The sequence below is a fragment of the Gymnodraco acuticeps genome, unplaced genomic scaffold (assembly GCF_902827175.1).
Source record: "Gymnodraco acuticeps unplaced genomic scaffold, fGymAcu1.1, whole genome shotgun sequence".
Lineage (NCBI taxonomy): Eukaryota > Metazoa > Chordata > Actinopteri > Perciformes > Bathydraconidae > Gymnodraco > Gymnodraco acuticeps.
Window position 1 is genome coordinate 935,173 of NW_022991400.1, and position 21,174 is coordinate 956,346.

General features: G+C 42.0%; 1 protein-coding gene across 1 annotated transcript; it reads right to left on the reverse strand.

Moving 5' to 3' along the window:
• Positions 1-2,675: 2,675 nt before the first annotated feature.
• Positions 2,676-12,988, reverse strand: zfp36l1b (zinc finger protein 36, C3H type-like 1b). Its single transcript, XM_034195689.1, has 2 exons — positions 12,811-12,988; positions 2,676-6,666 (listed from the first exon to the last, which is right to left on the reverse strand). Exons 1-2 carry the CDS (start codon positions 12,862-12,864, stop codon positions 5,656-5,658), a joined length of 1,065 nt encoding a protein of 354 aa, XP_034051580.1. The 5' UTR covers positions 12,865-12,988; the 3' UTR covers positions 2,676-5,655.
• Between the last annotated feature and the right edge of the window lie 8,186 nt (positions 12,989-21,174).

Sequence of the window (21,174 nt, forward strand, 5' to 3'; positions counted from 1 at the left end):
GTACTGTACTTAGGTACAATTTTGAGGTACTTGTACTTTACTTGAGTATATTGACTTTTTGCTACTGTGTACTTTTACCCCTCTTCAATCCAGAGGTAAATAGTGTACTTTTTCTCCACTACATGTATTTAATACCTTAAGTTACTTTACTTTACTTTACTTTATGAATGATTTGAAATATAATCAAGTCTTAAATCAGACTTTAGTTCCACCTGGTGTAAATTCACAAGCTACCCGGCCTGCAGTATACAAAGTCATTCAAACTACACTGAACAAAAATATAAACGCAACACTTTTGTTTTGCTCCCATTTTTCATGAGATGAACTCAAAGATCGAAAACATTTTCTATATACACAAAATAACCATTTCTCTCAAATATTGTTCACAAATCTGAAAAAAATCTGTGATAGTGAGCACTTCTCCTTTGCCGAGATAATCCATCCCACCTCACAAGTGTGGCATATCAAGATGCTGATTAGACAGCACGATTATTGCACAGGTGTGCCTTAGGCTGGCCACAATAAAAGGCCACTCTGAAACGTGCATTTTTGCTTTATTGGGGGGGGGGTCCGAAAACCAGTCAGTATCTGGTGTGAGGGGTAGGGGTAAGGTTAGGGTTAGGGTAATGTTGTGAATCGAGTGGCCTGTGTTCGTCGCCCATTAACATACGCCTGCCCATACCATAACCCCACCACCACCATGGGCCACTCAATTCACAACATTACCCTAACCCTACCCCTCACACCAGATACGGACTGGTTTTCGGACCCCCCCAGAGAAATGGTTATTTTGTGTATATAGAAAATGTTTTAGATCTTTGAGTTCATCTCATGAAAAATGGGAGCAAAACAAAAGTGTTGCGTTTATATTTTTGTTCAGTGTAGCAGCACCTTTACCAGCTTTGAGAACACTTTCATGATCAATCATTATAAAACATATCATATATTATTCTGAAATGGACCAATCTGCACAAGGACTACTTTTGGTACTTTAAGTATATTGTGATGCTAATACATTTCTACTTTTACTTGAATAGCATTTTGAATGCACAACTTTTACTTGTAACAGTATTCCTACACTCTGGTACTTATAAGATCTAAATAATTGTTCCCACCTCTGCGCAGCTCTGGGTTTTACATCGATCTGATTACTCTGACTCAGCAATCAACTTGGTCTTAAACACCCTCAATGCTTTTCTCATTGTCAGAAGACATTAGACACGTTGGGTCTCGGGCTCTTGACAAATAGAGCCAGAGTTGGATTTGTCCTGAACTCAGATGCTGTTCTGTCAACAGCTATTCAATGCCTGTTTATTTTATCCCCAGCTCTACTAACAGCTGCCAGGGTTAGAGAAACAGCAGGGAGAGGGATGAGTGCACAGGCTGGAGGTTAGCAACACAAGATATGTCGTTGGGTTCACTACAAGGGAAGCAGAACCTCTCCTCTGAGCTGCTGTTTACTCAGGAACAATTATAGTTTAACAATGATAAGAAGTTAAAATAACTTGTTCTGTTACGTACTCAGCTGTGTTTGTTGCTTATTGTTACTTGGCCTCCCAAGTTCTTTTGATTTGATTTAGGGTAATAATACAAAATATGAATCAACATTGTAATATGTTAGTAGAGGTAAGCTACCCAGTAGTGTATAAAGCAATTCACATAAAACCCACTTTAATCAAATTGATGTCAAATTAATAACTTTAATACATTTATTAAAAATAATTCAAACATATCTGATTAAAAAAGGTAATTGTGCATAAGAACTTTTTCTTTTGGTACTTAAAGTATTTCAAGCTAATACGTTTTTACTTAAAGGTGGAGTAGGTCATTTTGGAGAAACCAGCTGGAGTGCGCTAGAATTTGAAAATACACAACCGGGAAAAATCTGCCACCTCCTTCCAGAGCCCCTCCTCCAACACACACGAACGCGCACATGACCAATGAGGGCACGAGATAAGTTTGTGCACAGAAGGAAGGCTGACAGGCCAGCTAAAATGATTGGTTGTACTTTTTACAGTACCACGGCTTCCACAGATGACATTTTTTTATGGATTTTTTGTCAAAGCACTTAAGATATTCATTGCTATCGGGATGTTAAGAGCATTCTATGGAATATAACAAAAAGTGCCGGTTTCTCAAACGTACCTACCCCACCTTTAAGTTACATTTTTAATACAGGACTTTTAGTTGTTACAAATTATTTTGACACAGTTGCTACTTTGACTTCTTAATTCAATCCTCTGAGTACTTCTTCCACCTCAGCACATAAGCTATCTTTAACACACCTCTACGCAAAATAAACTTGCCTTAAGGCTTACACACTGATGGAACCAGAGGGCTGTACTTTGAGATGAGTGTAAGCAAGTCGTGTTGAGCCTCAAGTTCTCCATATGACGAAGGTGGCACTCTTTAAACCTGACTCGATCACCATGGCAACTATCATGCACAAGTTCAGAGTTTCAGCTAGTAAAAGCTTACATGTAGCAATAAATGAAGCACATCATGGCTGGGTATCACCACCGCGCTTGCCTAGATTAGCCACTAGTTAACCAAAACCAAAGTTGTGTTTTAACACTTCTATCAAATAACACATTCGAAAGAAAAAAAGAAATATATTTGTTTTGTTTTAAAAGCTGTGATGAGGCGACAATAAAACAACTTTGGGACTCACACAATTAATATAAATACATGTTTTATTGGTTTCAACTGCAATCTGTCATTACAAAATAAACAAAGTAATTACTGTAATAACAGCAATGGCTGCTGGAGAATACATTCAACACTTTTCATGTGTCAATTATGTTAACCTCTAACCTACAGGAATACATTTTAGGCTTTAATTTGCTCTGTTAACCTGGAATGTATTTATAGGCACTTTCATGGGAAAAAGTGGTCAATAATAACCTTGACGACATCATCATTGTGATGACTCAAAGTGCTACTTAGCCTATCCATGGAACAAGCATTCTGCTCAATCATCTTTTCAAAATAACAGCTGAAGATGCTTTAGTCACAAAGTGAAACTGATTCAGTGACTTTAATAGTCAAATGAGAAATAATCCCAGTAAAGGACCAATATGGACAGACAGCTGTTCCAGAGCCAGTTTACATTCTTCCAAATGACAAAAGCTGCTGCCACGAACTGCAGCAGGGAGGAGAGGCTGGACTAAAGGAAGCTACGTTATCCTTTGGCATTTTGTAAGATGAAGGTGGGAGATGAACACAGGGTTCCAACACAAATGCAAGTCACTTTGAAATATTCTGCTGTTCAATATTATTCATGGATGCACTGCAGTGGATGGTTTTACAGTCAAATCAGTATACCTGAAGAATGGAGATCTAAAACCACGGTGAATGTTGCAATGATCAGAAGAGTACACACATATTTTCTCCTGACTAGTGCCATCTCAAAATCCACTAAATAAGGCCTTAAAAGGAATATCACTAGAGTGGTGCAGTCATGACGTATTCTCGTAAGGCCACCTAGAGTTTAGCATCACATGGTTCTCTCAATTAAAAATAATTTGATTTTGGAATAATACAGAAAATAATATACTTTGTTCAGCAAAAATAATCTCTACTTATTAACTTCATTTTATGATTTCTGAAACGTAAATGCAATTGCCAAAGGTAAGAAAACTTAGTTTGGCTTTAACAGAACTACACTGCTAAGCTAAAGCTGGCTAATGTTCGGCGTGATAATGTCTTTAGCTTGTGTAACCCACACACATTCTTTCAGGCACCTAAGACAAAAATAACATTTAAAAAAATGCAGTTCATTTGAGACGAGGGAACCAAAACCTTTAGGACTCATTCCTGCACCACTCTATGCCAATACATATGTTCACTCAAACACATTCATCATTGATTCCACGTTTAGAGACACAAAATGCTCTGGCAAAAAAAGATGGGGGGCGGAGACAATAAGGCACACATCAGAACCCTGCTACACCTGCATTACCTGCACTCAGACGCTACACACACCCTGTATGCTACTAGCTTACTTACCTGATTAGTTTGCACTGACTGAATTAATTTGAACTTCTTTATGGCAGCTGCACATCTCACCCCCCCCACCCCCTCCACTCAAACATACACTGAGGCACTGACTGCTACCTCCACCTGCAGTCAAACATGTGGGAGGAGCAAACAATAAATACAAATGTGTTTAAATTAAGGTTCACTTTGCAAATAAATCAAATGTTACAAAATATGTCATTGCAGTATAATATATTAACTGTGAAAAAAGTAACACAAATGGATCTTCGCAATCTTGCGATTAACGCAGAGGATCCTAATTTCACATAAAAGAAAATATATATTCTATTGTTTCATTAACCAGATAAATACAAAATAAAAATGCTTAAGATCAGCAATAAATACATTTTGATAAATAAGCAGTGACCCCCAAAGCGCTTACTCAGAAGGCCTTGGGAAATAAACTAGACAATAATAATAATAATAATAATTACGGTGGAATCAACAGGAGCGCATTTGATTTCAGACAGAACTGATCAATTGGATAAACTCCACTGCTAACAAATAATCTAATTGTTCAAACGAGGTTCAAATCTAAAGACCAACGTGGCCAATCAACACTCAGAACCTGCCAACTGCTGTTAAAGCATGTTGAAGAGTCAGTTTACCAAGAGCCAAATAACCCAATATCCCAGTTTCAAAATGACACACTTAGTGTCTCTGTTCCCGTGTGCCTCTATGGACCTCAGAGTGAACAGCTCTACTGGAACATTTGTAAAAATGTCTCCAGTGGGTTCTGAGTGACACAGAAACCCATCTGGACGACATGTGGCGACTAAATGTATTTAAATAGGATTGAAGGAACGGATATCTCTGAATAAAATGATAAGCAGGAGAATCTGCATTGTTATAGGAATATGACACTACAGGTAAGTGAGGGAATATCATTTTCTTAAATCTGGGTAAACTGACTCTTTAACTCCAACTTCAGAGATATGTTGGAAAAAGAAAGAGTCTCCGGTGAGCAAACGGAGAATAATAGCTGACCACAGGCTGGATATTAAGAGGCACATTGCACCAGCATTCCAGCCTGTCTGAAGAAAAGCAATCTGTCAGACGGACTCTAAAACACAGTCAGCGTGACACGCAGGGGAACAGGACACTGGGCATGATTAGAGGTGAAGAGACAGTCTTACTGTTACTGTTTGCTTCACACGAAAAATACCTAAGGCACTATCACTGTCTACTGACGAGCTCTTGTTCCATTTTATGGTGACGATCCTTTAAAAAGTGAAACACTGAGTTGTCACAAGCCTCGAGGAAGTGTCAAGGCACAGGAGATCAGAATAATAATGGCTGCAACACACAGCATAGAGACACCCTGTACTGAACACACACAGACCCTCCTGCCTCTCCTACTGCCCATAATAAGTTATATTAAAGTATTCTATAATGTGATCTCTGAGCTACGTTACACAATCCTTCATATTCATTCCACCAATGCACCAGTGCAGGGCCTTAATCAGATTCTGCTTTACCAACTGTTCATGATTTTGGAAGAGACTTGATCTGGATTTGTGATGAGATTAGCTGCTTCTCCTGTAAACAGAGCTCAAGAGGAGGAGACGTGGGAATGGGAAGTGAATGGTCTCCATCTTCCTGTCCCTTTCTTGACTCCTAATCATCGGAGACGGAGAGCCGGCTGAAGATGGGGAGGCGGCGGGAGGCGTCCAGCAGCGGGGACTCGGACCCACTCTGACTGCCCTGGCTGCTCTGGTAGCCCTCCTGATCCGACAGAGAGCTTGCTGGGCTGGAGGAGCTTTCTGATGGCGGCTGGAAAAAGCAGGTGGAACTCGGAGAAGGCGGGGCCAGAACCTGAGGCTCAGATATGGGTGGTGGCCCCAAGCTGGGGCCGAATAGGCCTGCAAGCTCCTGGCTTGCGTAAGTAAAGGGGTTGCTCTGCCACTCACCCAGGTCTTCGGAGGCGAACAAGGGTGGAGGTGTGACCGAGGTGGGGCTGTCCCGCCGGCCGCTGGAGCTCGGGAAGCCGGCAAAGCTGAAGCTGTGTTGCAGCCGAGGGCGCTCCATCTTGTTAAAGGCAGACAGGGGAGGGGGCCCCCGGCGCTCCTCTGCATTGTGGATGAAGTGGCAGCGGGGGCCGTAGGGGCAGAACCCGATGGTGTGGAAGGTGCGGCACAGCTCCGTTTTGTACTTGGGGTGGCGGCTCAGGTTGCGCAGCTCGTGCATGCCGTGGGCAAACTGGCACTTATCTCCGTATTTACAGGTGCCGTTCTCCTCGAAGGGCCGGCACAGCTCCGTCTTGTAGCGACTCGAGTTCACTTGGCTGCTTCCCGGAGAGCCGGGCCACAGCCGCTCCCCCAGCTCCGAATAGGAGCGCTCACGGAAATGGTTCTCCTTGTTGTTGTTGATGCTGCTGCCCAGAATCAGTGAAGGATCCCTTTGAATGTTGACAAACTGGTTATGGCTGAACTTTGGACTCGGGAGGCTGACGGAGTGACAGCGTTGGAACAGGCCTTCTGCAGAGGGGGCCCCCACCACTTTCCTGTCCAGCAGGGACCCAGTAGGGGTGCAGGACGGGGGGTTGGCACTGGAGCATGGGACAGACACCAGCTGAAGTCCATCAAAACTGTTGTTGTTGTTACTGTAGTTTTCATGCATCTTACTGTTCTGTAAAGAGAAACACATTTCATTAAAAAAAACTGGCAGTTCACACACTTCCCTACTTATGGCGCGTTTCCACTGCAGCGGGTAGCTCGCTTTAAGCGTGCCGAGCCGTGCGGGGCCCGTTTTTGGATGCGTTTCCACTTGGCCTAGTACCGGCTAGCGGGTCCTAATTCACAGTTTTTCTGGCCCCATAAAATCGTGCTTCTAGGGCCAGGAACAACCAGGCTGAGTCGGGCTGAGTATGCTAAACTAGAGAGAGAATCGCTGGCAAGGGGGCTACAACTACAACAAGATGAACATATTTGACCGTGATTTAATTGTAATACACGTTTCAAAATGATGCCGAAGTAACAACATACTGATACCGGTTAGTAAAAACCATGAATTAATGCTTTGACAAGTCTGCAGACAGACGGCAGGTGAAAAACCTTTTCAAATGCGTGTTTTCTGAATGGAGCTTGGCTAAGCTAACGTTATATATGCTCCGACCGTCCACACTCACAACAACGGCCTATACAGACATAAACAAACCAGCGACTGTATTCGCCATGACACAGGCAGTCTGTGGTTTGTACTTGTTTAACTTTTGTCTAGTTTCTGAACAGATATGAGGAGCTGTGAGCTCTGAGTGCTAAGAGCTAACGGCTGTGCTGTTTTTCTGGGGCTCTCATTGAAGATGACGTCACGGCTCCGCCTACACTGCGTTACTATAGTAACTACCCCAGTTCCTAAACTGTAATGGAAGCGCAGCATTAAATTAGTGAGCCAGGCCTAATAAGGCCTAACCAAACCGAGCGAGGCCTGCAGTGGAAACGCGCCATTTGTGAGAAGATCAGGGCTGCAATTAACGATTATTTTTTGCCTATTGATCTGCGTATTTGTTTTTGGATTAATCATTTGGTCTATGAAACAATATTCAAAAAAGATGTTGCCTCGTTTTGTCAAAAAAGAAGAAGAAATCTCCATAATTTAAAAGGAATTGTAATGAATTATCATTTGGAAGTATATCCATTATGTTGTTTGTGATATTTTTACATACAGGATCTGAACCTTAACAGTTTCAAGATGAAAAAAAACTGGTGATTTATTGAAGAACTTAATTGAATCTTACTTCCTTAAATCTAACTTCAACCTCATGTGCGTTGTTTACATCAGCAGTGAAACTTCAAAAATGTCTAACGTGAAAAAGCTTTTCATGCAGTATCAAAATAGTTTTTAATATAGCCATGAGAGTAATGTTGCTCAAAAATCAGCTACAACACAAAGTAAAGTTGAAGCGTTGGAAACTTCAAAGGGGCATGAAATGATATGATTTTTATCTTTCTTCATTTCATGTTTGAGCCCAAGTCATATGACAAATTACTATTAATTCCCTTTGGATACGCTGACAGATGAAGTGTATTTGATTTTGAACAAAGCCCCGGGGGTGGATGAGATCCGCCCAGAAATGCTGAAGGCTCTGGGTGTTGAGGGACTATCATGGTTGACACGTCTCATCAACGTTGCGTGGAAGTCGGAAACAGTACCGAAGGAGTGGCAGACCGGGGTGGTGGTTCCCCTTTTCAAAAAGGGGGATCAGAGGGTGTGTGCCAATTACAGAGGCATCACATTACTCAGCCTCCCCGGGAAAGTTTACTCTAAGGTACTCGAAAGGAGGGTCAGGCCGATTGTTGAACCTCAGATTGAGGACGAACAATGCGGATTCCGTCCTGGTCGTGGAACGACGGATCAGCTTTTTACTCTCGCAAGGATCCTGGAGGGGGCCTGGGAGTACGCTTATCCGGTCTACATGTGTTTTGTAGACTTGGAGAAGGCGTATGACCGAGTTCCCAGGGAGTTACTGTGGGAGGTGCTGTGGGAGTATGGGGTGAGGGGGTCTCTACTTCATCTAATCTCTGTACTCCCAAAGCGAGAGCTGTGTCCGGGTCCTCGGCAGTAAGTCGGACCCATTTCCGGTGAGGGTTGGCCTCCGCCAGGGCTGCGCTTTGTCACCAATCCTGTTTGTAATATACATGGATCGGATTTCCAGGCGTAGTCGTGGGGGAGGGGGTGTGCAGTTCGGTGGACTAAGGATTGCACCACTGCTTTTTGCAGATGATGTGGTTCTAATGGCTTCATCAGCACTCACTGAATCGGTTCGCAACCGAGTGTGAAGCGGCTGGGATGAGGATCAGCACCTCCAAATCTGAGGCCATGGTTCTCAGCAGGAAACCGATGGACTGTCCACTCCAAGTAGGGAATGAGTCCTTACCCCAAGTGAAGGAGTTCAAGTATCTTGGGGTCGTGTTCTCGAGTGAGGGGACAATGGAGCGTGAGATGGGCCGGAGAATCGGAGCAGCGGGAGCGGTACTGCAGTCGCTTTACCGCACCGTTGTGACGAAAAGGGAGCTGAGCCAGAAGGCAAAGCTCTCTGTCTACCGGGCCATTTTCGTTCCTACCCTCACCTATGGTCATGAAGGATGGGTCATGACCGAAAGAACGAGATCGCGGATACAAGCGGTCGAGATGGGTTTTCTCCGCAGGGTGGCTGGTGTCTCCCTTAGGGATAAGGTGAGAAGTTTGGTCATCCGGGAGGGACTCGGAGTTGAACCGCTCCTCCTTCGCTTCGAAAGGAGCCAGTTGAGGTGGTTCGGGCACCTAGTTAGGATGCCACCTGGGCGTCTCCCTAGGGAGGTGTTCCAGGCACGTCCAGCTGGGAAGAGACCAAGGGGTAGACCTAGGACCAGGTGGAGGGATTATATCTCTTCGCTGGCCTGGGAGCGCCTTGGGATCCCCCAGTCAGAGCTGGTTGATGTGGCCAGGGAAAGGAAAGTTTGGGGCTCTCTGCTGGAACTGCTACCCACGCGACCCGACCACGGATAAGCGGGAGAAGATGGATGGATGGATTTTGAACATTTCCCTAAAATCTAAACAATAATTCCATAAGAAAAGATAGAAACTCTTAATGACAAAAACCTGTTTACCATCTGTGTGCATCTCACTTTTCTATTGTGTTGTTCAGACCATATGAGGAGTGGATTGTGTGAAGTCTTCATTTTAAGACTGTGCAGATCGCTTCAAATGTACCATAGAAGAATCTTCACCACTCATTGAACACAGAATAGTCCTGAAGTCACTATGGTGCATGTGTCATTCTATATTTATGTGTTGAATAAAGTTACACTGTGAAACTATATTGATGGCTCTCCTTATCGTGAGTTCAACATTGAAATGTAAAAACTGTAGAGCATGTCAATGAGCATAGATTGGTTCAACAATACAGTCTGTTCTGGGAATAATTGGCCTTCTGTCATATGGATCCTTTTCATGGCTCCATATGGGACTGGCCCGTAGCTGAAGTTTCCTCTGTTGTGATACTGCAGGCTTTGGCAAAAGCAAGCAGCTCTGTTAAGCCCCAAAGCCCCCCTCGGCGGGTCCTTTTTTTTTCACGACACTGTGTCTCAGGGATCTTAATATTTAAGAACCTATTAATGTGTTATACCAGATTAACGGGAATAATCTCAGCTAACTGACGATACAAACCATTTTTACCAAAACAAAAACACAAGTCTCATAACGCACTTTGGCACAGAACTCGAGATAAATGATACCCTTATTACTTATCGTAGCTGCACATACAATATATCCGATTAAAGCTGAGGTTCCACAGATTATTTAGTTATATATATCATCACTAAGTGATCCGAACTCGCGACAGGGGAAGCAAACTCAGACATCACAACACATACCTTTACGTAGCTTTTACGGGAGATCCTCTCACCGTAGCTGTCAATCTGATCAAAAGACGTGTTCAATGGCATTACAACGAGAAAAAACGCGGCTGAAAACGGTTAATCCATAGGTTGATAATGTTTCTGGGTAATAATCTTTTTAATTTATAATCCATAATTCCATTTTAATGTAAAAATCGGAGGGTAAAAGTTAGCTGCTAATGGTAAACACCAGAGTTATCGCAGCTTCCGGTCTTGGCAATGCGGCAGTCTCACACACACACGTTACCAAATAAGGAGTATGTGGGAGTTCCCCTCGATTCCATTGGCTCTGACGGTTAGAAAGAGATGTCAATCAGCAAAATCGAACAAGGGGGGCCAGAGATAGGTCAAACCCACCCAAATGACCCCAGAAGTGTTTTTTTTGTTGCTAAATCTCTCTAAAAAAGGTCAAATTTCACTTGTTTTGCATCAATCTTGATACAGGGTACTTATATGTTGTAGTTTGGATTCCTAAAGCTTTTAGTCTACCATCCCATCATTCAAGGGTGGTGTTCACTAGAAGTAATTTTTTTTTTTTGGACGGACACAATAATTAATATTTTTTTTACTGTGTTCAATCTGAATTTACTTTAAAATAAAAACATCTATATTGATTCTGACACTTCTACATCCAACTCACAGGTGTAACCTTGCTTTGAGAAAAAAAGATTATTAATTTAACCCTTTTAGAAGTGAAGATATGGTAATTTGTTCTGGGAATGTCATTTTCGAGCCTGAGACCTGAAAAACAGGCTCAGGATCCAACAGGTTTAAAAGGTGGGGTAGGTAAGTTTGAGAAACCGGCTCGAGATACACTTTTTGTTATATTCCATGGAATGCTCTTAACATCCCGATAGCAATGAATATATTAAGTACTTTGACAAAAAATCCATTAAAAAACGTCATCTGTGGAAGCCGTAGTATTGTAAAAAGCACGACCAATCATTCAGCCTTCCTCTGTGCACAAACTTATCTCGTGCCCTCATTGGTCATGTGTGTGTTCGTGTGTGTTGGAGGAGGGGCTCTGTAAGGAAGTGGCAGATTTTTTCCGGCTGTGTATTTTCAAATTCTAGCGCACTCGAGCTGGTTTTTCCAAAATTACCTACTCCACCTTTAAGGGCTCAACAGTAAGTAAGTGCTTTAGTAAAAACATCCGGGTTTGACACTTAAAAAAACTAAAGAGTAACAGCTCATACGTTTTCAGACTCCAAAGGACATGCAGGTAATTAAAGTACAAAGGCATCGTTGGCTATAATAAAGCTGTGTAGCAATGCCATGATGTATTTAATGACCCAAGTTACTTCTTCATATGTATAGCACAATGAACTAGTTAACGTGAAACAAAGTTCATATCATTACACAGACAGCAATCGTGGCCACTGGTGTAAAGTAACTAAGTACGTCATTTACTGAAGTGCTATACTTAAGTACAATTTTGAACTTTATTTGAGTGCTTCATTTGTTTGCAATTTCTACTTCTACCCCACTACGATTGAATGGTTAGGGTTATGGTGAATGGTGTACTTTTACTCCACTCCATTTATTTAATACCTTTGGTTACTTTTCAGATTAGCAATAATGATGTGAAATATAATCAAGTGTTAAATCAGTCTTTAGTTCCACCTGGAGTAAATTCACAAGCTACCCTGCAGTATACAAAGTCATTCAAACTAGCTGCACCTTTACCAGCTTTGAGAACACTTTCATGATCAATCATTATAAAACATATCATATTATTCTGATGTGGGCTAACGTGTATCACGAGTACTTTACCCGTTAGTACTTTAAGTATATTTTGGTGCAAAGACGTTTGAACCTTTACTTGAGTAACATTTTGAAAGCAGGACTTTTACTTTTAAGTAGTATTCCTACACTTTGGTGCTTATGCTATACTTCAGTACAAGATCTGAGTACTTTCCCAATCTCTGCTGCCAACTTCGGTTAACATTAAATGGCAGGCTAACGGTACGTGCTGGTAATAAACAATGCTAAATAAGCCTTAAAACACGAACGCACGCGGGCACACACTCATGCACACAAACAAACACAGCTTTTTGTTTCACTCAACATCAACATTAAAAACGGATTACTCGCGTTGTCTGTGTGCGTCACTCACTGCTGTGAACGATGTGCCACTTTGCAACAAGATCAACAAGTTGGCAAGCACAGCAAAACATACTTTTAATAGACGTAAATGATAAGTAAACTAAGTTATAGGAGCCGAATACTTATACTATTACTCAGTAACAGTATCTAGTCAGCAACCGTGTGAGTTATGCGAGTTACTCTCCTCAAACCTAACATTAAAGTTGCGCTAAAAAGTGGTAAGGCTAACGTTAGCATGGTTTCTCGAGAAAAGATTACATTCAGTCGCCCATTTCCTCTCGTCATTTACCTTGTTCGACTCTTCCCTGTACTCGAAGAAAGGAGAAATAATAGTGGCGGTCATGTTTGTTGTTAAATAATGACAATAAGAGCCGGTGGTTGTATAAATTAGTCCAGGTTTTGCGGTTTTCAGTGGAGAGCCCCCTCTGCCGTGCTGCGGAGCTGCGCACTTATTTTTCAGCAGGCAGCGGCCATGGGTGAGTGGTGGGCGGGGCTTCCGGCGCGCAGCAGCACGCGCTCAGAGCAACAGCGCCCCTGCAGTACACACGTGTCTCTGTCTCTGTGAAGGCGGAAGATATTTCATATCTGCTGTGTTTTCACCATGTGTCAAATATCTTTGCCTTCAATACATTAAATTAGAAAGCTGACAAAGTCATATTGCTTGTTAACATCTAAATGTAACTTGTTGCAAGGAAACAACCCTCAACTTAACTGATGTGTAGGTGATCTAGTATTTAGTATTGTTTAATGGAATGTATATCAGTGTATTCAAGTCAATACTTCATTTATTTAAACCAATATCTTTCTTGATTCTTTGTACAGTATGAAAAAAAGAGTATTTGTACCTGTGCTGAAGTTCACTGCTGTGAGGAGTCCAGTTCTGTCTCTCACTCTCTGGTCCAGCCTGTCTGCATCACCTGGACACCTTAAACAAACAGATATATATGTAAAGAACCATGTGTACAAACAATATAACTGATTCTCTTCTGTTGAACATGTTGGATTGTGTATTGTCCGAGTCAGGGTCCTTTTTATTTTACTGTAACTTTGGAAGTTGTGTTACCAATGCTTACTGTTTATTTGATACCAATTTGGTAATGCAATTAATAAAAACAACAAGGTTTGGGTTTGTTCTTCAGATGACTGTGACGTTAACGTGTAAGCTCAATAATGAACTCCAGCTCAACCAACCATATTGTAATATCTAAGTAATCATCTTGAAATATGACATTAATAATTGTAATATACACACATCTTATTGTGAGGTTGATTTCACATACACTACTTCGACATTAGCTTGTCTACATACTTGAGCATAGCCAATTTAAATTAACCTTAGCGATGTATACAGTTCCTACCTACATAATAAAATATCTCTCTAAGTTACAAGGATGACCTTATTTTATCAACCTCAAACAGAAGCCATTTGTTCTACAGTATTATCCCACTTAACGCTTAACACTTGTCTATTTCGTTTTAACCTTTATAAAGTCGATGGTTTTAACTTGGAGGCTACGACTTGCAGATTATCCCCTTATAAAGTTGTTATTAGATTCTTGTTCGACAACTTGACACATGAGGTCCGAACAGTCTTTAAGCTCTGTTGGAAGAAAATAAGGTAAAAGGGGATTTATAGCTCAGTAAAATCACAGACTTCTCTTTTTGTCCCTTTCACATTACACATTAATTGCAAAACCACTATAATGTTTTAAATGTTTGGCTAATGGCCACACAAGACCCAAGTTGTGAATCACATGTATACATCAGAGGAAAGGCCGGTTTTCATGTACCTTTTGAAATGAACTTTCTTGACCTTTTTCAGTTGAAACACATTTGTTTACAGTCTACACATTTATTTATATATTGTTACAAAACGCACTTTTTAAACCACAATACAGTATGTCCTTTTACATTCACTCTCCTCTCCTGTGTAGTCTACATTTGGTGGAGTTGGCCTCAGCTTAAAAGAGCTGATGCACCATTTTCTGGATTAATGTCACAAATGAAATGTGATATATTCTAATAGCAGGAGTTCCACCTCTGAGTCCATGGAAACAGGAAATACACCGCTGGTCAAAAAGATGGTCCATGGTTCTTATCAAGAAGATAACAGCGTCCGAAAGAAATAGTCAAAAACTAAAAAGTGCGAAAACTGCTCATCAGTGAGGCAAAATCAAGATCTCATGACTAGATTTAATGGATCAATAATAACTACATTTTACTGAACAACATTCAGTGGAACCAATAGACTGCTGTTCCACTTCTCCATATACAGCCTGAAATCTGCCATGACTTTCTTCCACCCACACGCATGGCTCCATGAGATCCAGAGAGTTTGGCGTCCAATGCTGGGCCCCTAACTGTTGACATGGTGGTATTTTTCAACACAAATACACTGTGGGGTATTTTTGAAAAGCCTTGCTATCACACACACTTTTCTGGTGTTGTTTTTCTTATTGGGGCCTGAGGTCTGTGTGCTTTGATGGAGAAAGAGAAAGCCGGGCAGGGAGGGAGCGCATGTTTGAAGAGCACAAATGTGATTTATTTGGCTTGTGTGGTATGTTGTTACACCAGAGGCCCACAGTGAGATAAGAGCGCTGCACTCCAATCTGGGACCGGCTATGTTTATGTGTCGGATGTGCTTCCTTATCTTGGTCTCTGTTGCATGAAGCATGTTTTCTTTCCCCCTAAATTAGGAGATTGGAATGCAGGAACGAGGCTTCCACACTATTTAACAAGGACTTATTTTCTTCGTGAAATATCTTGGCGTGATAAAAGTCATATATTAAGAAGGAAAAATTGACCTCTTATATAACACATTTGAAGAAAAAAGGATATTTTCCTTTTAACAGGTTAAGACATAATGGTGCAAATAGCTAACTTCACTTCTAATGTGTGTAATGGTGGCAATTTGTAAAACTAATATTTCCTACTACAAGTTGAAAAATCATATTTTAACAGAAAAATAAAGCAAGAAATTGAAATAAAACGTTTTCAGTTAAAGATTCCCTATTATGCTTTTCCCTTTCCTGCAGTGTGTACTATAGGTGTGTGTGCATGCAAATGGTCTGCAAAGGCTAAAATCCCTGTGTTTCTCTAATACCTCATTCACATCAACGGTGTTTCAGGGCCGGTTCGGAGCTGGAGCTTGAACAGCACCGGGTTTTCCTGTTCACACCGCAGCGGAGCAGCCTCTTATACCTCATTCACACCAACGCAACTCCGGTTCAAGCTCTGTGCTAGAGCTTTTCAGGTTCAGAACCAGTTCTTCGGTTTAGTTCTGGCTCTCTTCACACCGCCCATAGTCCGACTGGTAATGCGTCGTTGCGTCATCGTTTGCGTCATGACGTAACCGTTCGCGTGCCTGCTTCATAAAGCCAAACCGTGTGGATGAAATCAGTTGCATTAATTTCTTATGGCTCTATCTGCAGCTTTTCCGGAGTTATTTCTGTGGTTTAGTTATATTCTTATAAAAAAGTGTACTCGTGTCAATAAAGGTTTTTTTAAAACACAACTGCTTCCGAGGTCGGTCTTATTTCTTAAGGTGGACTGAACCATGAGTGTGGAGTAACGTTGTAGCTTTCATTTAAATGAACTGTAACCTTCACCCAGGTATGTAACAGCTGTTCTCAAATGAACACGTGAAGTAAAGTTTAATATTGATAGTTTTATAGATTTATAATGAGTTATAATGAGAGGTGATCAACGTGAATGCTCAGGTTCCACCTTAACACGCAGACACGTTGCTTCACCATGAGCAGAAACCTTTATGCAGTCTATGGCAGAAACTCTGAAACTCTTGTTAAGTTTCTCCATCGTTGTGTACAAACTGGATAAAACGCGGGCTTTTTGTTGTTGTTCAGGAGTTGATCTGTCTCTGCCCCCGCCTCGACGTAAGCGTGACGTATGTGGTGCTTTTGCTCTGGCCGGACAATTATTTGATGCTTGAAACTAACCGGATTCCGGAGCTAAGAGGCTGCTCCGCTGCGGTGTGAAGAGGAAAACCCAATGCTTTTCAAGCTCCTGCTCCGAACCGGCCCTCAAACACCGTTGGTGTGAATGAGGTGTTAGCTCCGGAATCCGGTTCATTTCAAGCACCAAAAAATTGTCCGGCCAGAGCAAAAGCACCGCATACGTCACGCTTACGTCGAGGCGGCGGCAGGGGCGGGATCAACTCCTGAACAACAATAAAAAGCCTGCGTGTTATCCAGTTTGTACACAACGATGGATAAACTTAACAAGCAGCAGTGGTCCACTGAAGAGACCAGCTACCTACTGGGAATCTGGTCTTCCGAAGAGGTACAGAGGAAGCTGGAGCACAATTGGCCAATAGGCGCATTCACACCGCAGTACTTTTCCCACAAAGGTTCATGAGAACTTAGTTCATGAGAACTCTTTTGTCGCGTTCACACCAAAAAGAGCCGGTACTAAAATTAGTTCATGAGAACCTTTTTACCCCCACGAAAGTCCCTGCTATACCTCATTCACACCAACGCAACTCCAGTTCAAGCTCCGTGCTAGAGCTTTTCAGGTTCAGAACCAGTTCTTCGGTTTAGCTCTGGCTCTTTTCACACCGCCCAGAATCCGACTGGTAATGCGTCGTTGCGTCATCGTTTGCGTCATGACGTAACCGTTTGCGTGCCTGCTTCATAAAGCCAAACTGCGCAGATGAAATCAGTTGCATTCATTTCTTATGGCTCTATCTGCAGCTTTTCCGGAGTCATTTCTGTGGTTTAGTTATATTCTTATAAAAAAGTGTACTCGTGTCAATAAAGGTTTTTTTAAAACACAACTGCTTCCGAGGTCGGTCTTATTTCTTAAGGTGGACTGAACCATGAGTGTGGAGTAACGTTGTATCTTTCATTTAAATGAACTGTAACCTTCACCCAGGTATGTAACAGCTGTTCTCAAATGAACACGTGAAGTAAAGTTTAATATTTATAGTTTTATAGATTTATAATGAGTTATAATGAGAGGTGATCAACATGAATGCTCAGGTTCCACCTTAACACGCAGACACTTTGCTTCACCATGAGCAGAAACCTTTATATATACAGTCTATGGCAGAAACACTGAAACTCTTGTTAAGTTTCTCCATCGTTGTGTACAAACTGGATAAAACGCGGGCTTTTTGTTGTTTTTCAGGAGTTGATCTGTCTCTGCCCTTGCCCCCGCCTCGACGTAAGCGTGACGTATGTGGTGCTTTTGCTCTGGCCGGACAATTTGTTGGTGCTTGAAACGAACCGGATTCCAGAGCTAAGAGGCTGCTCCGCTGCGGTGTGAAGAGGAAAACCCGGTGCTTTTCAAGCTCCAGCTCCGAACCGGCCCTGAAACACCGTTGGTGTGAATGAAGTACTAGAGAGCAGGGACTTTCGTGCGGCTCTCTTGTGAGAAAAGAGCTATATTTCTGATTGGTTGGGCGGATTGCAAACCACGCCCCGTAAAACTCCCAAAAAGTTTTGTGAAGCCGCCATTTTATTATCCTCGCATTAGCATTATTAGCATTAGCCCAGCGCAGAAACGCAGAGAGACTAACTTATGGCAACACAAAATAAAACATGGATACGGTGGAGATGAGGAGGTGTCGGCGTTCTGGCGATTTACTCGGAAGGCTTCAGGAGAAGCCAGTCCCCAACTCCGGGGACTTCCGGCCGGGGACTTTGGGCGGCAGTATACGCCGTGAAGTGGTTTGCGGCCTGCCAGTAAACCCAAAGCAGAAGAAGAAGAAGTGACGTCAGCGGCTTCATTTGCCTAATCCACCCCCAGGGACTTATTCCGGTGTGAACGCGATCTGTACTTAGTTCATGAGAACTAAAGAGTTCTCATGAACTAAATTCTCATGAACCTTTGTGGGAAAAGTACTGCGGTGTGAATGCGCCTATTGTTGTTGTTGTCGGTGTCAGCTGTGAGGGGTTTCCGCGCGGTTTGGCTTTATGAAGCAGGCACGCAAACGGTTACGTCATGACGCAAACGATGACGCAATGATGCAGCGCCAGTCGGACTCTGGGCAGTGTGAAAAGAGCCGGAGCTAAACCGAAGAACCGGTTCTGAACCTGAAAAGCTCTAGCACGGAGCTTGAACCGGAGTTGCGTTGGTGTGAATGAGGTATAACGTAACTTGCTTTATAATTGTTACTGTAAATATTGTAATTCAACATGTATATTTTCTACTTTCTTGTTTATTTCTAGTCTTTAAATTGTTATTATACAATGCCATGTCTCTTTATGCTGCTGCAACACAAACATTTCCCAAATTGGGATCAATAAAGTACTTATTATCTTATTTTATCTTCAGAAACCCAATGAAAAATGCTTTTTGCTTTTTGTTGAGGGAGTCCTTGCGATGCTAACTTCCGGATCTGCCTACTTATTTAAAAAACATGTTAAACAAAAAAAACATTGATTTTGCCATGGGGGAACCGGAAATGGTAAAATGCTGACTCACAGGTTTAAAGACTCAGTTCTGCTGCTTTTCACTGTGTTCAGTTTTCAGTTCATTTTTTAGATGAAGACATCTGGTACACAACTTTCAAAGAAAATAACAAAGTGTTAGTATGTAGCCAGTAAACCCAGGCAAGTCAGAGGACAGTCAAGGTCAGAGGAGCAACTCGTGCTACAGGATGCTAATAATGACGGAGAAAATATGAACCAATGGTGTCATATCTTAAACAAACAAAGGGAAACTTACATTCCAAGGCCTGCCAGAGAAAAAAACAGGCATATCTTACAATAGCCAACAGATGAACATGATGTCATTCATGTCAGGAAACAGCCTTGGAAGTGGGCAAAGAGTGACATCACTGCTGACCACATGACTCAAAGCTGCTCACCCCATAGATATATATAAACATTAGATGACTCACCCGCGCTGCTGGCCAATGGAGACCAACATCCTCCCCACATGGCGGCCATCTTGCCACAGGCAGCTCGCTCATTCATAACATTATGTCTATGGTGCACTATTGAAATAACCGTAGATTGCTCAATTTTCAACCAATTTTCAAACGGTTTGGTTTGTTATAAACATCAAATATGTAGTTATGATACTGCATACTTATAATTATAATCATGGGCTTTTTTTTTCAACATGTCTTGTTGTCTCCTGTATCATAGCCATGCTAATAACGTTTATAATAAACCAAACCGTTTGTAAATCAGTCAAGATTTCAGCGAGTTAAGAGCATTTCTGTGCAGATCACTCACCTCACAACAGCTGTAGCAGTAGTTGTTGACTGTGGCAAGATGGCCGCCGGTGAGCAACGCTGGCGACTCCCCTTGAGCTCATAGACTTTAAATATGATCTATGGCTCACCCCCCCCCCCCCCTGATAAGATCAGAAAGGCTGGGTGTCTTTAATCCCAGTGTTGTTAGAAATCTGTGATGGAATTTATCCCTGTGAGGTCTTGATGTTTAGTTAGCTTTGCTCTATAAATAGCTCATATTTTTGCATACACAAGCATACTTTGGAGAAATATTTGTCCCACAAACCTTTGACCCCCATGTTACTGTAGAGTCTGAGACAACAGAGGGGGAATGTGCAGCGTTCACAAATATGTCCCCCCCGTCGTGAGCTCACAAGAGTTGTATTGCCATAAACTGCATGGGCACAATTTATTGTTTTCATTTCATCTTGGTTTCTCTTACATCAGAGTTGCAGCTTGGTCCGAAATGTTTAATGTAATTACGGCAGGAGGAAGACTCAGTGTTTAAATGCTGGTCTGTCAGAAAATCAGTCAGTGTGCTCCACTTCTTTTCCTTTGAGGTTAAGTTAGCTCTGCAAGCTGGTACAACTTTGAATGACAGTAAAATCATGAAAGCTGGGGTAGAATATTCTAAATGTTGTGACAAATAGTACACTGCTATGCTGAGTTGTTTAAACAAATCAAAAGAAAACATGATTTAGCTTCTGTAAGGTATGACCTGGTTGTATCCACAACTTTTAAATGAGAGGAAACACCTTCAAAATAAGTCAACAACAGGCTTGTTGATTAGTATTTGTTAAATAATTCAGGACTATACTATAGTGGATAATAGTTTCTAGAGAACAGCCTGGAAGATACTAGATGAATTAATCATCGATACATCATTGTAATGATGACTAACTGAGACATCTCCTCAGTGGCGTGAAATCAATACATTTCATTATCTACTAATTACAACATTTCAAGTTGAAAAGCGCCTCTTCTCCCTCCAGGTGTGTTTGGGAAGCCTTCACCACATTTAAGAGTAGGCTTAAGAATTTCCTTTTTGATAAAGCTTATAGGGCTTGCTCATGCTCAGGCTTATTCAGGGAGATATCTCCTTTCAACTTTTACCTCTCTTCTCCTACTTTTCTTTCTCTTTATCTGTATGTGCTCCTGTCCCATGAAAGCATTTGACTAACTCAGCATCAGTGGCATCATCCCCGGAGTGTGTATGTCTCTCACCTTGCTGGGCCTGTGTCTGTGGTCCTCACTCACTCCTACGCACATAGATCTTTTCCATAGGTACATTCACTTTCAAATATTTGTCTTTAGGACTGTCTATGTTGGCATTCTATGACTTTCTTCAATCTTTACACACAACTCCTATTGCACGTCTGTCCGTCCTGGGAGAGGGATTCCTCCTCTGTTGCTCTCCCTGAGGTTTCTAACATTTCCCCCCCATTGATTGTG